This window comes from Prinia subflava, chromosome 2, assembly GCF_021018805.1.
Source record: "Prinia subflava isolate CZ2003 ecotype Zambia chromosome 2, Cam_Psub_1.2, whole genome shotgun sequence".
Lineage (NCBI taxonomy): Eukaryota > Metazoa > Chordata > Aves > Passeriformes > Cisticolidae > Prinia > Prinia subflava.
In genome coordinates, this window is record NC_086248.1 from 93,793,166 (window position 1) to 93,811,534 (window position 18,369).

The 18,369-nt window shown below is 36.6% G+C and overlaps 1 protein-coding gene across 12 annotated transcripts in view; it reads right to left on the bottom strand.

The window, feature by feature from the left end:
• ESRRG (estrogen related receptor gamma) overlaps positions 1–18,369 on the bottom strand; it is a 369,245-nt gene that overhangs the window by 44,356 nt on the left and 306,520 nt on the right. For all 12 annotated transcript variants that reach the window (XM_063391049.1, XM_063391050.1, XM_063391048.1 and 9 more), the window contains 2 exons: positions 7,685–7,795; positions 3,249–3,410 (listed from right to left, as the gene is read on the bottom strand). In XM_063391049.1, the coding sequence (XP_063247119.1) occupies positions 3,249–3,410; positions 7,685–7,795 (273 nt within the window). The remainder of the gene's footprint in view (positions 1–3,248; positions 3,411–7,684; positions 7,796–18,369) is intronic.

Consider the following 18,369-nt stretch of genomic DNA (forward strand, 5'->3'; position numbering starts at 1 on the left):
AGCAATTTCCAAGGATATAAAAGGATGCTAATGGCGGGGCCCTGTCATTCTTAAAAAGGGCTATTAGGGCACCATCATCTGTTCTTGTGCCCTTACGCCTCTCTAACTAAAGTCAAGCATTTCCTAATGCCATTGTGATCTTTTTCTTCTTCAAGATAAGACATGGTCATGTTTCATAACAACACACTTTCCATTTATTTGATTTATAAATGCAAGGAGACTAATTCTATTTACTGATAAAGGCTTTCCATATATATTTTTCTTTCAATATTTCCTTTTGTAGATGGTATAGACTTTTTGTTCAATAAAAGCAACTATTGAAATATTTCCAATACCACAAAAATACTAATGATTTTATGAAAGGACTTGAACTTTGTATAATTTGAAAACATTTTTTAGTCTGTGACTGAAATAGGAAACAGTTGGCCAGGGCAGAATGAATATTGCATTGTTACCTTTTTGCAGATAATCCTATTAAAAGACTTTTTTTCAAAACATTGCTTCAGTTTCCTCCACAAAATTTTACATTGCAGTGCTTCAGAGTTGAGATCTTTATTAGTTATTAAGCACCTGATATATAAGGGCCTTTAATTACACTGAACCTTAAGAAATCACTATAGTAAAGAAAGATTTGCTGATTGCTGCTTTGCTGTGCTAGGCACAAATTCACTACTGGTATAATTGATCGACTCTACAAGATTTACACCAAGGGTTTACTTAGTCTGCCAGGCTACAGTGAACTTTTATGCAGTTTGCACCCCTTTTCTAATTTATCATTTTCCCCATCCTGTTATGCTTCTGCCTACAGTAACATCTGTTAGCTTTGCAAACAGGCAAGCACCAATCCAGGCTCGTCTAGAAGTTGTTTTGTACCAGACATTAGCTGAGAGTAGGCACTCCAAGTTCAGCTATATGCCAACATTCAAAACCAAGCTACAAAAACTCAACATATTTGCCCTTTAGCATGTCCAGCCCCTTTGCATTTTGATTTTTGTGATCACATGGCAGACAACAAGCACAGATTTTATCACTGTCCTCTGTTACCTGATGGCTTATAAAACGATTGTCCTTATTTCCTGGGATTTTTTAAAATTCTCATTTGTAAACTAAATCAGGTAAGTACACTTACCTAGGGTGGCTTTACCACTCTAGGTGTATTTTGAGCTTACTTTGTACTAAAATGCTGTCTTTTGTCAAGGTAAGTTTCTTGAGTGGCTCAGATTTTGAATTTTCAGGGCCAGTTTATGGTATCAAATACCTTTTCCACACTAAACAAAACCATCATTTTAAAAGCTGCTCAGTCTCATCCCTCTGCTCTTCCCATCCCTGCAGCCAAATCCAAGCTACACAGCATATTCACAAATCAGACTGACAAAAGTTCCCCTGCAACTGCAACGGAGCATGACTGACTTCATTGAGAGCTACTCTATTTTGGTTAAGGTGATCTAGGTATCTTCCAAAGATGAAACTCAAACTCACCTACTTAACTCATTTTGACTTAATTTGGGGTGCTTTATTAGCAACCAGTGTAAGACAAAGTAGCTACTATAATATAGAGTGATGTTTAAATTAGTTTACAATTTGCTTGGGCTCATCTAGAACTGCTCTGAACAAAGCCATTCAGAAATGTCAGCTGTGTTCCTAACCACTGTAACAAATTGTTGCCTGAACGCTGCACACCTAATGACTTCAAATTAGCTGCACTGCGATATTGCCTGACAGTTCGTTACGACTGTTAGCAACAGAGCCGCCGTATCATGACCAATAAATTGGCTTCAGTGTGGGCTGGGAAAGGGACTTCCATCAATTTGATTAAAGAAATTACTGTAGCATTCAAAGCATAAAGACAAACTAGTTTAAGGAGACAGAAATAAGTTAACTGTACCAGAAAAACATTGCTTGTGATACAAGAGCTTGTTTATACACCGTTTGTGGCACAGAGAATGACTAAATTTCAACTGGCTGTTTTACAGTCTGTAGGCTGTTGTCTTTCCTCTGAAGTAAAAAAACCCACTTCATAAAAGTACAAATTATTATTATTCTTTGATTGCATTTATACATATATTGTGTTTATATTTATCTAAGATGACCCAGAAGAACTGGTTAGAACAAGGGAAAAAAAAAACAAACAGCAAGAATGTTTCTTCGCAATTTCTTCTGAAACTAGAAATAAAATACCTTTAACTCTGATAAACAAACAACTGACTGGATTATTTATCCTACTATTAAGGTGTCCCAAAATCACATCTAAAATGAGAGTGACGTATTACTCTGAGGAATTAAAGGTTATCCACTCTCATGCTTAATAAGGCTCCACTATCAAAATTAGAAAACTAATGAGCTGATGAAAACACAGCAACATGCTCACTCATCTGCTGGACAAGAAAAATACCTTAAGAAACAAGAGAAAAAGCTGACCTTTTTTGTGTGACTTTACCATTTGTGAAAGGTGATAGACTGAGAACCCTGGAGACTTCTATAAGTTTGTCTGCTAGCTCACAGAGCAAGAACAAATACCTCAGCATTGGGGAGGGGCAAAAATACACCTCAAATGTTATCTGAAGGAATTCCTAATCTTCTGAGAAACTGGTTTTGATGACCCTCATTTTTCTTGCTAATAAGACTGCCAGACAGCTTTTATAATTTCAGTGCATCTATGTGATGCAGACTGCAGTTCACTCCGTGCAGACCAAGGAAATACTAAGTTGTAAGAGGAGACTTTTTGGGTCAATTCAGTTCTTTGTACTGAGTTGTTGGTACAATTCAGCTCTCACAGTAGATCAATCAAAGAAGAGAACGATTCCTCTGTGCCTTGCCAAAATATAACTGAAGTTTTCACCTCCTGTGGTCAGAAGTGCTGCATGTTTGTACCAGAGGAGTCGGACTCACACTCAAATACTGCTGAATCAGATGACTACAGAGAGGACTTGTACAACCCTTTATGCCAAGGTAACGCTCTGGATAGCAAGGGAAGTTTATCTTAATAAAAGCAATACATGAAACAAAAATAATTCTCTAAGCAGCAGGTAAAACTTATTAACATGGTAACACTCGCAGCAACAACATTACTACTTCCAAGGTAAGATAGGTGATCATCTAACCCATGTTCTGTGGGAATATTCTGCAGCCTTAGGGCCTGGAAAACTACGCATTGCAGGGAGAGAAAAAACCAGTATTTTTTACCAGCACAGAATAACCCATGTGATGATTTCTGTACATTATCTATTTGCAATAAACACTGTATGTACCTGGAATATGCTTAGCCCATCCAATGATCACCACCAGTTCTCTGTCTGCCAGGTCACAAAGAGTGGTAAGTGCTTTGATGTCACTGTCTGGAACAGTGGGGTCAGGCATAGCATAGATCTTCTCTGGTTCAGCCACCAGCAAATGGGAGACAATCTTGTTATCTGTAAAAATGGGCCAGAACATTACAAGATCACCAGTAGCATCATTCTACACCTTCAAACAGATGGCTCAGATTTCAAAGTGCACAAAAATTTGTCTTAAGACACTGAATCTAATTACACCTTATTGTAACTTCATGACCTCTTACAAGTAGTTACAGCACAAACAAATCTGATCCATTAACAGTGTTTATCAAGCCAGACATGTATGTTCTTAAGATAATAAATTCAACAGACCATGGAAATACATGATCCCCTTTTATTACTGTAATACGAACTTTATAGGAAAAGATTAATGCATTTTAGTGTATTTTGTACTGTTCAAACAGAAACATTTTGCCTTCATCTAATTACCTGCAACCCACCCCACCCCTTAAAGGCAGGAGTATTTTTGAGTAAATACCACATGCAATTAGTCAGTCACTGAAATATGTAACTCCTGAGAGTGACCCCAAGTACCATTCATTATGCACAAACCCAGACTGATGATCTCCTTCTCACTTCTAATCAGGAAAAAACACTAAAATCAAAGAGAATAAAGAGTGCAAAACCAAGCAAAGTATGAAAATATGCAAACTCTACCTCAGAAAACTGGTTTTGTGCAAAGAATGATACTTTATTGTAGTCACACACCTCTTATTTTTATCTATATAGCATTTTCATTCACATGTTAAATATTTACTTTTTCATCTAGTTGACTTGTGACATCTATTTGGAATAATCAATTAAGTTATATAGAAAAATGCAGAGAGGAAAAAAAGAGAAGAGCCCATAAGATTTACAATACAGTGTTGCTATTCTGTAAGTAGGATAAACATAATATGAGCACTATATCCATGTGAAGGCACAATGGAAGTATTTTATCTCTATTCAGGAGCCTGATTTATTACTCTGAGAAGGCAGAACTGAAAAATGGGAAAAAGACTAATTCATTAAGCCTCCTAATACAAGGTACATTACTGTACTCCCCAATATATTTACATTTTACTTTTCCTGGTAGGTACATCTTTTGACCTCAAATGCACCATCAGAATTTAAAGCCCAAATGGCACCTTGTAGTGATTTTACATGAATCTGTTCCCTTCAGCGAGATAAAACTTTATAAGGCTTGATATAAATGGGATTCCACTGTGAGCAGACACCAAGTATTTTCTGAGTGCAGAGAATGCTGCCAGAATTAGTATAATTTTCCCCATCTGCATGTAAGTCACAGGACAGACCACATTGTTCTGCTGCAATGGAAGCTGACTGGGATGTGCCTTGCCCAGCAGTGTCAGAGAGGATCCCTGCTAGTCCATGACATATTTCCATAAAATGCTCACTCGATTCAGATTTCTGATACTTTACTGCTCTTTAGTGACACAGACTCCTTGACTGTGATCTACTGTCTCTTCAATTTTTGCCTTATTCCAAATTTGTGTGTCAGAAATTCTGATATATGTTAGTCCTTCACATAATAAGTGCAAATGCCAACTGGAAACCATCACATCAAGCTTGTTTTATTACAAGGGGACATATCGATGCTTTATTTGAACTACAGGAACCATGCCAACTGATGCAATTTTTGATCTCAATAGCTGACTGATTATCAAACTGATTAATAAGGAATTCTATTCGTATTTAGAAATGACAGGTTTAAGTTTTAACTTATATTGGCAAACAACATTTGCACGTTTTTTTAATTTTTAGACAGTCTCTTTGTAGCCTGTTCAATTTCACACAGAAAACATGTTAAGTGAGAAAAGATAACATTACTTCTTTCTGAATTCCAGTATTTTTAATTGGTTAGGAAAATGGGATAAATTAATTAAGAGGTCTTAACATCCAAACATATGCAGCTGAGGACTTCTACTTTTTGGGTTTTTAAACCATGATAAATGGTTTGATAAATGAATGAAGAAGCACTCTCATCCCCAAGTTCTGGGGTTTTGTCCCCTGCAGCAAAAGAAATGGCCGAAGAACCACTTTAATTTGTGTATGAGGCTCCTCACAATGGCATTCCAAAGATTATTTAGGAATATTGTCAATTTGGACTCAGGATTTGCAAAATCTCAAATCCTTCTTATTTTTGCAGTCAATAAAATCTACGGGCAGGCCATTAAATTCTATGGTGAAGCTGGAAAATACAATTGAGATCAGAAGTAAGTGTAGGAAGGATCCTCCAAACACCTGCTCTTTCCTTACAGGGGGAAAAAGCTACACATACTGGCACATGCATTAGCACAGAACATAGAAAAATTCTGCATGTACTCAGAAAACTCCATCACTCAGGAAATTGAATAGCCATGAGCACTGTTTCTAGGTAAATCTTATTTAATGTTTCCCTAATTAGAATCAATAGAACCCAATTTTCATTCCTGTGCCTTTGTTATGCACAAACTATCAGTCAGGGTCCAGAAAATCTCCCAGGCTACTTCCATACAAAACTGATTCAACTGTTCCAAATCTGGACACTTATCTGCCAGGATTTGAAAATTAAGTTTTGAAAATGTTTATTACAAAGTTGTTTGTACTTGGACAAGCTAAGGAAAATGGAGGGAGGCACTCAGATAATGAGTAATGATTTATGAGGAGGTTCGTTTATCTCAGACAACTGGAGCTTACAGAAATCGGTGTAGTTATCACCTCACAGGTAATGTAATGCACCACGCTGCAATAATCTTGGGTTTACACAGAGATTCTTGTATTTCAGTACAACTGCATTAACCTCTGCTCATATCTTAAGGGCTTGGGGCTTTTGGTTTGGATTTTTTTTCTTTTTTTGTCTGTTTGGTCTTGGCTTTTTTGGTATGTTAGGCTATCAACATTTCTACTCAATGACAATATCAAGTAAATGAAAAACTGACAATCTGTGCACCCAGGAAAACTAAACCTCTAATGAAATTAAGCATTAGAGTTTATTAAATTTTATTGTATTATCAGAAAGTTTTTATTATAATGTGCAAAATCTGCTTAGTGCAGCCCTAGATTGTATTTACAGAACAGTGGGACAGCTTATGGAGGCTGAGTAGAAGATGCCAGATTGGACAATTGAAGGAATATAATCAGCATAATGTTTTTTGGAAAGGCAAAAGGAAACTATGCCATATGTTCACTTAAGCCTTAATTTTATGTAAAACTGGCTGCTTTTTCTTTGACACAGCTAAAATGCCCTTTCACTTACAGTTCAAAGACTGTTTATTTGCTCTCCAGATCCCCATATGCTCAAACGTATTGTACACAGCACTGTCCCCTACTGGGGAACACCATTGGAAACAGATTCCATTTTCCAACCAGCCAGGTATTTTCAAGGGGCTAAAACTGATGTGTGTTGTCAGAGGCTTAGGGGCAGAGGCAAATGAGAGACAAGAAGGAATTTGTCCTCCTTATTTCACTGTCTTATTTATCCACGTTAGGAGCAAATTAACCTCCTCAGCAGGAGCAACTGGAGGTCTGTGTTCCCATTTGAATTTGGAAGAGCTCACAACACTTGATAATACACAGCCTGTGTGTCTTTGCAGGGTAATACACCAGCCTCTTGCACTACAGCTATAATGCTATTAAATTTACTTCATGGAATTAGTACAGTCACTGCTTGAGTTTATATAAGCTGCAAAGCAAAACCCCTAACTATTTTTAGTTAATCGCAAAGAGGATGGAACTTGTATTTTAGCAGTGAGATGATCATCTCTTTCTCTCTTAATTTCAGCCTGGTGAGATACAATCAAGGACATTATTAAAACATAACAGAACAAAGCGAAAAAAAAAAATCCATGAGGGTACCAGAGCCCAAACTACCACTTTCTGCTTTGTTATTAGTGTGGCATATTGCTGTTTTAATCTAATGCTAGGTAGTGTATTAATCTATAGGTATAAATTAATGAGGCTCTTAATGTATTTTCATTGGGAGGTTGAGCAGTCAAACTCATTTAGTTAGTGAAAACTACAAAAATCACTTTCTTGTGAAATCCGAAAGTAGAAGCTTCAATGAGCTAATGATCACAGTATGAACCATTTTATGTACCACTGAAAATAAAGATAACCTGTAAATGTAAAATGTGCACTGCATAAACCATGCTTTTATACACTTCCACCTGTAAAAACACTCTTTGTTCAACTCCACTTGAGAAAGATGAGCATATTTAAAACAAAACCTGTTAACAGCCAAATCGATACAGTCTTCACGGTAATATTTTCTGACCCAACCCTTGTTCAGCTCAGAAGGAGCTTACCAAACAGGGCTAAGAGAGAGCTGAGACAGTGCTGAGAGAGAAATGTTGTGCATGTGGTGTACTCACATGGCTTTTTTGCTGGCTGAACTAGCTGAGGGTTCAGGTATGGGCTGTTCTCTGCATCTATTCTGCGCTTGTACTTCTGGCGACCTCCGCGTACTCGGTCTAGGCGCACGCCTACATTTGGAAACACAAGCAAACATGTAATTAAATACATTATGAGCGTGCCTTTCAGGTAACAATCTTCTATTTCCTGCCTTCCGATATTTATATTAAAAGCATGTTTATTTCAAAAGATTAATTTTGGAAAGCATGGGAAATCAGCATTACAAGTATTTGCAAGCAGTTTAGAGTTCCACGCATGCAAGGCTAAGTATACAACATAATTTCCTGTTCATTTAAAACCATTCATTCATTTTTACATATTATTAAAAACACCTAGCAAGTTTAGTTTCCATTTGAAAGAGCTTAATCTTAAGTCATCTTTGCCAGAAGCAGAATTTCAAAGCTGTAATAAACACCATGGATATAGAAACATAACACTACGAGCAGAGAAGCACAGAGAATTGGAACTTTAGAAACAATGAGCTCTGTATAGAGTTTAGATAGTAAAAATCAAATTAAGATAGATTAACATGCCTAGAGGATACAAAGTAAATATTCCTTGTAAAATAAGAATACGTATGTGGCTAAAAGACAGAAATTGTTTATGAGGATTGGAAAGAAATTGTACAGTTATGCATTTAGATGTCATCAATGATGAATTAACGTTGGTGTTCTGTGTCCATACTGCTCATTCCTCAGTACAGCATTCTGCTGCTTGGTTTGTATGATATAGAGGAGTTTACCTTCCTGAAACAAGCTACAACTGCTCTTATTGATAACATGGAACAAGGTGAAAGGGTGCAAAGGCAGTAGGTCTTACAAAACAAGGAAATACTTTTCTTTCTTTCTGAGTCACCCAGGCAGATTTCCAGACAACCCGGATGAATGTGACTAAAACCAAGTAGTAACACAACACGGAAGTTGAAGAACTTGGCACATATGCAGGACAACAGGACAAGTAATACCAAGTGTAAAATTTGTCCCTGATGACACAGATTTAACAACACAAGAACACAAGGCCACATAAAGTATGAGTGAACCCTGTGAGCGATGGAAGCGATTAAGTGCAATTCACTTTCTCACTTTTCATTGTGTATTTTAGCTCTCCTTCCTCTATGTATATTTCCTATTGCTATTACTGTGCCCCACTCTTCTACTTCCCACCCCTCTGGGGGTATTTACACACAAAATACCTCCAGAACTGGCTTCTGGACAGCAGGGGAAGGCACCACCGGAGAAGTTACAGTCCCTGTGCACAGCAAGAACACAGCACAGAGTTTATGTGCTGCCTCTGAACCTGCACTGGCAGCACAGACTAGTTATCAGGAAACACCTGTCAGTCCTCTTTCCTTCTCAAAAACCAAAAAAGATTGACTGGGTTTTGGTAAAGGAAAACTGTTTTGCCAACTAAGCAGAAATCCAAGCCAACTATTGTTGGGGTGATACTGGGGTTTTTTTTTTGCTTATATTTCCTGGGTTACTAACACAGAAAGGAGATGCTTGCTTCAAGAACACAACAAACACTGGCAACTATAATTCAGTGAGTTGTCTACAACACTGCTTAATAGCTTTTGCTCATCAGGAAAGTGAGTAATGATCACCTCTACTTAACAGTGAAATTTCACCTGGTTTACTGCAGAAGACTGTGTTCGCCAGTTCATCAAACCCACGAAGTACATTTCTCATTGTATGTCTCCAGTTGCATTTATGGGGATCACACGATTTAAATATTAACACAAATGAGCCACACACCCCAAGAGGTCACTGCATAATTATGAATGGAATCTTATTTATGGTAGTCACCTATGTAACTTTGACTGATCTGTGGTCTAAGCTGTTTGATATTTTTTTTGCTGATTCAATCAACAGAGCATGCTTAATTTTGTTTCTATTTTTCAAAGTTATACTTAGAAATGCACGAACTACAATACCACTTAAAAATCTGATAGCTCAAACCTGTCCAGAACTAATGATAACTCACTATTCTTCACACTTGAATCAGGAGTTTGCTTGAGCTATACTTGAAGCAAATGACATCCTGGACAATACACTGCCATAAAAACAAACAGCAAAAGACTAAGGCTTGATAGTTGAATATTCAGAAATAGGCAGAGGATTAGAACAAGCCACATGCAATATTGGTGGGATTATGAAAAAGACTGCCCAGCATTTGAAGAAAAATAGATAGAAAATGATTTCTGCATAATTCAGATGCCATCCTTCTTTCTGCTTGGGAACAGATTTCATAGTGATAAAAGATGGATAGCATCAGACAGAAGTATGTTTAATCAAAAAGTAATGGAACTGAAGCTTAAATTAAAATAATATAAATCTATCAAGATGAACATTTTTTTTACCTCCTTTGCATTAGATGAGCTACACATTCAAGCCATTCACATATTCCATGGAGGGAAATACAGAAAAATGTCACAATAGCAAAATTTTACTTAGATCTATGCCCTCACCTAATATACATTGCTGTATCTGTAAATAAAGCTTTCCTTTAAAAACCTCAACTTCTAGATAACTGGGGAAGAAGTGTATTGCACAGTTTTGAATTATCTAAGTCTATAATAGAACTCAAATTTTAATGTGAAAATAGATTTGATAACAACAAAAGACTACAAATAAGAGCTTTATAACCCTTCCAATAAAGCTGACACAGTTTACCATCATGTTGGCTCCTAATATTTCTTTTATGTGTAAGATACCCTATATCTGTAAGGAAGCAGAAACTTTGGACTTAATTTCTGACAATCTAACACACCTAAATGATATTTGACTTCCCAAGGGTCTTTACAGAAGCAAACACAGTGCAAGACACTGCTTAACAAGCTATACCCATCTGACATTCCATAAAAACCTTGGAGTTTGGCAGGTAGCATCTGTAATCCAGAGGTTTCAGGAGTATATGCATGCATATTCCTCTCTAAATCCTATAGCTTGTATAAGGGAATTCATTACATAAAGGCTTATTTATCAAGACAATAGCTCTCAAGACAGTAGCAACTAATGCCTCCTTTGTTAGAATAACAAAGAGAAGAAATAAAAATAATTTTGTCCACAAAAATTCCTCATTTGGGGCAGGAGGTGCTTTACATCAGTCACAGATGTAACTGTTTAAATTCCACACAGTCTGTATTCAGATTATTAAGGAGGATATTGTGACATCTCGAGAAATTAAGAAGACCTCTGCTTCAGCTCTGCTGTGCATTGTGGCTTCACAAAATCTTCAGCATCTCAGTTCACCCACCCAATCAGTCCTCAGCCATGAAGGGAAAAGAAAGATACCCACTCCACCCATAAAAAATCATGCAATATCTCCCAAAGAACTGCACTGTACGTATTATAATCACAGTTCTTCAGGGTCAAAACATCCATTTGTGCTGCTGAACACAGCTCCACCGCAGACAAGGAAGCTGATTCTTCCCATTTCCTAGTGCTCATTTGAACAGCCTTCAACAGAGAAACAGCACCAAGAGCCCTAATGGGAAAAACAGGGATGACCACAGGGTAGAAACAGGAATAACAGGCTTGCCACCAGTTAAGAGAGCAGTTACTTTCAATGCTAAAGTGCAACTTTACCTCTCAGGACAAGCACAACTCATGAAATAATTTGTTCAGGAGTTATGGGTAGTCAAAGATTTAGACACAAATCTCAGAAGATGAGGGTTGGGGTGTAGAGCTGTAACATAGGGAGAGATGGAAACTCTGTAAATCAATACAACAGCTACCTTTTAAAACAAAGCATATCATGTACTGATACAACGTAAGAAATTCTCCAGCTATTCTTGAGGGAATATATGCTTTTATATAGTCTCTATACAAGCTTCTACAAAAAAAAGTTTACCTCCTGTTCTTTACATAATCTTTGCATGATTTCTATCAAATGCTACACAACACACAACAAAATCACACTGGGCACTTACTCTACACTAAATGTGTCCACACAGCTTTGCACAGAAACTGAAGGCCAGAGCAGAGGTGCCACATGACCTACCCACCAGGTTATTAAATCCAAACAACACAGGCAAACCTGAACTAATTTTCTCTGTATTTCCTCATCTGTTTCTCCCCTGCCAATAAATGTAAATTATTATTCCTATTCTGTGGTCCTTTTCTCACACTGCCTTGAAGACCTCATGCAGGATAGATACTCACTGTGATGATGCTACAAAAGCAAAAGGATTGCCCATACTGCAATATATTATTGATTTTGCAATTCAGGTCCCCAGTATGAAAATACTATTTAACCATGTAATCTCATTTTCCATACAGATCCAAGCCATATTAAAATTGTATTATTTATTCCTTTTATCATCCACCACTGTTTGCTCCTTTATCATCCATCTCTATTCTTCTTCTCCATCCCCTCCTTCTTACTTTGGCTACAAGCTTCCAGTTTCATTTGTTCACTTGACCCATAAATGTTCTTGTCCTTTCCACAGAGCTCTAGACCCACAACAAATTCTCAAGCTACATTGGAAGGCAGTCCAATCCTTCAAATCAAGTCCTACCAACATCAGGACTGCCTGTAAGAAATTGTTCACTACCTTTAACTGGGCAGCTTTTTATTTTGAAAAAAAAAAAAAAAGTAATTTACTTAGTAAACAACAGGTTTGAAATCAGACTCAAATGTGGACTTTTGACTTCCTTCAGGAATTTCATATTCTGCTCCCTTCCTATTCCCCCTACATAATAGTCTCATGGCAAGTCCCACCTCTAACACAGCATTTGGTATGTATGAAAAATATTCCTGTCTCATTTCTGAGATATGTAACTGGCTAACATTCCATTTTCTACAGATGTCTGCAAGATTCCCATCACTGTCGTCAACAATGAGACAGGTAAAAATGAATACCCACATAACTGTATCTTGCCAAGCTCTAGAGGAATATCAGTAGCAGAGGTAAAAAAACTCAGATTAACAGCAAAACTGGAAAGTGCAGAAACAATTTTAATGGCAGGTTCCAGTGTGGTTCTCCTTTGGGACGTCCTGATAGTGTTCCAGTTCACTTGAATACTGTGATTATTTCTAAGATTGCTGAGTAAACTTCAGTGAATATTATAAACTCTGGTTTGCTTTTATTTACATAAACCAGAAAAACTAGTTGATTTTTGCACTATGAACACAGACAGGATGTATTGAGATTTAAGAATGCACTCTAATCTAGATACTCTTTAGAGACTTTAGTAATCTCTGTAATTTGGGGTTAGAGTCCAGTAAATTAACCCTGCAGTCTGAAAGATCTACAATGGAAAAAATACTTCAAACCATGAAAGACCTCTCTCAATACAGTAGAAACAGGCAGAAGAAATAAGGTAATATGAGCTATCTTTTTTTCTGGATCTGCATACTTGTTTTTTGTGTTGAATTACAAGAATGCCAAAGAGCTTCTGCTATCAGTTTACAAAGTATTTGGATAATACCTTATGCAGGTAAAAACCCAGCTAGAGATGTAAAAGATGTGTCTACTAGGCAGATAATATTTTGAAAACAGAGTCCTAATTCATCAAAGAAGATATAAGCTATGACTCACATCAAAGTTGTCCTGATCTATGGTTGAATTAACAATTACCAGGGAAGGCTTAAGTGTTTTGTCTTCCTATAGCTATCTCCACAATTAAACACATTATTTAGAGTAGCACAGGAAGTCTAAAAATCATCCTCCTACTTTACATTCATTTAGTACCAAAAAGTATCTGTTAATGTGGGATAAAATTGGCTGTTCTCAAAAGGTGCCTATAAAACAATTAATTCATGAAGTGACTCATATAGTTGACTGAAAACCAAACAGTTCTTATTGCTTTAGTATCTAACTTGATCTGTGACTAGAAGTTGTTTAATTTATCTCTTCCTCTGCAACAATTTGCGAAAAACAGTTTATTATTTAAAAAACCTAAATAATCAGGCTAATTAAAATACTTAGTGAATTGTTCCAGGTTGAACAATCAAAAGAAAAAAATTCTGCTTTTGCAAAGGAAGTGCTTCAAACCAATACTTCAGATTTTATTTATGTTTAACAGTAAACAAAGCTGCTAGGCAACCAGATGTAAGCAGTGTTTTGGAAATTTAATTTTTGTCCTGGGAGGAGGGGATGAGACAGCTGGATTTTTGCAAAGGAACTTTGATAAACACATCTCTTAGGTTAAAGCCCAGCGGTTTGTTTTTTTTGAGTTTGACAAAAGAACTGATAAATGCATTACTTACACAGCTCAGTACTCAAACTCTCTTGAAAGGAACATTAACTTTGCATGAACTAATCATCTACATGCTGAAATTTTGTGCACTGTCATTTATGCATTAAACCACAGAAGAACGTGAATAAAAATCCCCTTAGTTTTCCCATGTAAATGAGACTTTGTGTAAATAAATTCTATTATTTCTTAGCCCAAGTGATTTCCCTTGAAGAATGGTCCATAAACAAAGATGTTCACATGACGAAAATGTGGCATAAAATGTTTAAGAATCTTATTGTTCCTTTACATTTTTAAATGGCTCCATATGCATCCTAATCTGTGACACTCACAAATACAAATTAGGTCACACGCAACAGGTGACAAGTTTTAATTGAATGTCTTCTGTCTGCAATTCTGACAAAAGGTGAATGGAAATAAATGAGTCTGGCAAGACAGCCCTGAGCCTTACAATACCCAATACCTCATTATTTTTAAACAGCTATCTATAAACTGATGCTGACAAGCCTTGAACCTTTTATTTCTGTTCAAGAAGAGGTGAATGTGCAGGAAGAAAGAAGAAAAGAAAAAAAGAAAAGAAAAACATGACAGCTACACTGTTGCATTAAACATGCAACACCCATTATCCAGTGATTAGCTCTCAAATATTACAAAAGAATATCTTTTACACTTCATGTAAGAACTTAGAAAAAAATCTGTCTCTTTTTTGGAAGAGATACACTTTTTGCACTGCATTGCTAGTGCTTAAATTTGATCTTTTCTGAGTTTTAAACGACCAGGTTTTCAATGGAACTATGCTAGACTCAGGACGATTTTAAAAGACACTGAAATTAGGCAAATAAACACAGGTTATACAGCTTCCACTTATTTTCCTTCCCTTTCCAAAGTGAGGAAGAGCCCGTGTAACTGCAAAATGTGCATATTTGTAAACTGCAAAGGAAAAGGAATGCAGAACTAAGGCTGAATATATATATAAAGCCCTGGTGTTTCTGAAATGAAGCAGTTACCATTACATAATACTTCGCTCCCCATCACCTGGATTACTAATATACTAATTACTAGGAAGCAGTGTAAAATACTGCAACAGCTTCTATGAATAACACAGAAAATACTGTTGCTAATTGCACCATTAAATTTCGTGTCAATGTGCTTATATATCATAACCATACTATATGAGAGTATATGCCTTATTTTTTTAATTATGCATACAATGTCCTGGGACAAGGTGTAAGAATAAATAAAGGCCATCTATCACTAACTAAATACCACAGTTCTAACCTTAATTTATTTAAATATAATTACAGAAGATGCTATCGTGTTTCAGAGTTCAAATTACAACCAATTTAATGAAGTGGAGCTTGCTGGGCTGTAAAGTCATTACTGCATCAATACACTTGTAACCATTACTTTAAAGGTTGACAAGCCCAGACTGGGAAAGGCAGCTTGGCTGATGATCCAAGGAGAGGGCACAGAACATCAGGAGACAGAAAGGTCAAAAAGTAAGTTTGAGTAAGGCCATGCTTATGCCTGAAGGTCAAAAGCAGGCCTTTTTCTAGATCACATCACTAGGGCTTATAAAGAATTCAAGAGCTATGCTGGTGACAACTCTAATAGAAAAGAAGTCTAACTGAAGTTCTGGACCATTTGCTGGCAACTCTCAAGAGAGAAGGGAAGATTGAAATGAAATGCATTACAATAATCAGACTGTGAAGTACCAGCAGCATGAACAAGATCTCAATACCCTTTTCAGATACAATAATGTGCAGTCCTCACCATATTTCAGTTAGTGACTTGGAGGATGTGGGATTCTGGAATTAATCTGTGATCCAGAAATCACAGGGAAGTTCTTAATAGTGTGAATTGAAACAGTTACACAAAACAACATCAGTTCTACTGGGACCAAGAGATATCCCGCTTAGAATTTGGATTTGTACCTACAGGAAGTGATTTCATTCTGCTGGAACAGAACCAGAGAAAACTAAAGGATGGCTCATTCTACTGGAGATTTAAAACAGATGTAAAATTCAATGAAACATTAAGATTTTTACCCTAACAAATATGATCCCTATCTTTGGGTATTTTTCTGTTTTATCAGCCTTTTTTTGGCCCCTAAGGGACAAAATCTTCTTTGTCTTTCTCAAGGAGCAGCCATTCTGTGATGCCCTGTACAAGTGTAAGACAGGCAAAATTTACTTTCCAAACTGCACTCACCTGGCAAATTAACTGAGACATACCTTTACAGCTAGGATGGCTTTATAATGCCACTTGGGCCTAAACTGGCCTCAGTGCAAATATATATTTTTCTCACATAATTCTGGATTTCTCCAAGGCTTATTCATGAAAACATAATTTTGACATAATCTTTTCTCTCAGTACACCCATAACAACCCTATCTCTGCCATCTTTCTCATATTTATGTGTTAAATAATTATGAGCTGTATTTCTTTTGGTGCAACACTGTGTAATTCTTCCAAGCTTTTTCTTTATTCTTTTAAAGAGTAACAATGATTTGTGGAACTGCATCCATTTCAGACTTGATTCTTCTAGCTTCCTCAAAAGCTACAGCAGAATTCTGAACTTCTCTCTGTCTTCTGCATGCTATTTTATGGTTCTACAGGATCTAGAGCAGTGGGCACAACGAAGAAAAGCCCAAGAACCTCGTCTCAGCTTCTGTTTGCAGCTAACAGATTTTTAGGGGCATTATTTATGTCTTACCATGATTTGTGAGTGTGAGTTTTTCAGTATACTTTATCAATTTGACTTACATGCAAGACTGCAATGGGAACACTAGGAACACTTCCTAAATGGAAATGTAAAATATCTGAAGTAATTTAATGAGTACATACACCGGTCTGATGCTAAAAAAGGGGTACTTTTAAACCTACACACACACACACTTTATGTGAAAATATGGGTTTGACTTGGAAAACAGTGGCAGATATTCTCACTTTTTGGCTTTCTGCAGCCATAATATGAGCATTTTACCTTCTGTATTGTTATTCTGCTGGCACATGTTTTCCAGGACGAGATAGGAGTTACACAGCAGGGTTTCATTTGGAGTCCCAGAGTAATCTTGCAGTACAACTACAGGATAATTCTAACCTCAAGAAAAAAGATTTTATATTACTAGTTTCAGATGTCTTTGGCAAATGACAGGGCTTTTCTGTACTTTGCACTTCCTGTCCATATACTGCAACTTTCTGTTTCTTACAGTTCTCTCAGCTGCAAGAGTAAAGTTCAATAGTGGCTTATAGGGGTGTACAGTTCAGATGGGCATGTTTTATGACTGTCAGGTATCTGAAATTCCTGGTTTCTGCTTCCTTTCTGATTTGTCTGAGCAGTTGCTTATTTTAAAAATACAGTCTGTTATTTAGGTAGGGGGGAAGCCAATGATCTGGGTTAATATGTTCGGACTGGAAGACACTGACATAGCACATCACAGCACCTTCTTGTTCAGTGTTGCTTCTGCCTGAAAATCTTAATGTGGATAAAAAAAGGTAAGTTTTTTGTTTCATTATTTGCAGTTAAAGTGATGACTGTTCAACGACCAAAACTTCAAAATGTAGTGGCTAGAGGGGCATCAAATTGAGACATAACAGAGAATTACGTAAAATGTCAATGTGGTGGAATTGTTTCCTATTAGTATTGTAGCATTCCTTTTAAAGATGGAAACAAAAAAAGGAGAGCTCTCCTTTGCCTGTGTTATGGTTTCTGGAGGTGGCAGGTAAAAACATTTCAAATGGCCTTGCCAGGAAGGGATTTTACAAATGGCCTTTAATGGAGGACCATGATCCCATCCATGGTAGAAACATTTGCCCCAGCATTTCCCAGAGTACTGAAACTATGCCTTTTCCTTTGTTTGTACATAACATTTCCCCTGTTCTTCCATGAATACTACTATCAAAGCACTGTGCATACATGAGAACCAGAAAGTGAAACTGAGCAGAAAAGCACCAAAATTAATTGATCAAGTTCTGATGCTAAGGTTAAGTGAGGAGCAAAATAGGGAATATTTTTTTTAATGTATTCAATTTTACCAGAGAAGGCTTCAGTCATTCAACTCAATTATATGGGTAGATATATAAAGTATATAAAACTATCAGATGTGGTGGAATGTGACAAAATTAAAAGATGCATACTATTTTGTTAATCTTCTAACATTCACTTCTTTTCCCTTAACACAAGAAGGACTGAGATATTGCTGTATATACATATATACAAAAATATTAAGATAATATCTGGTGATATCAGCTAAAGTGTGAAAAGACAAGACCAAGTTTTTTACGATTCCTATAACAAGTGTATATGATTGTGTTTCTTCTTTATAAAGCAATGGAAAAGAAAATGACACACAAGGAGTTAACAAAGTTCTGCAGCCACAAAAGGAAAAAAACCAACAACTATTTCTTCACTTTGAATTTTAAATGTTCTCCCAAAGATGCTCAGCA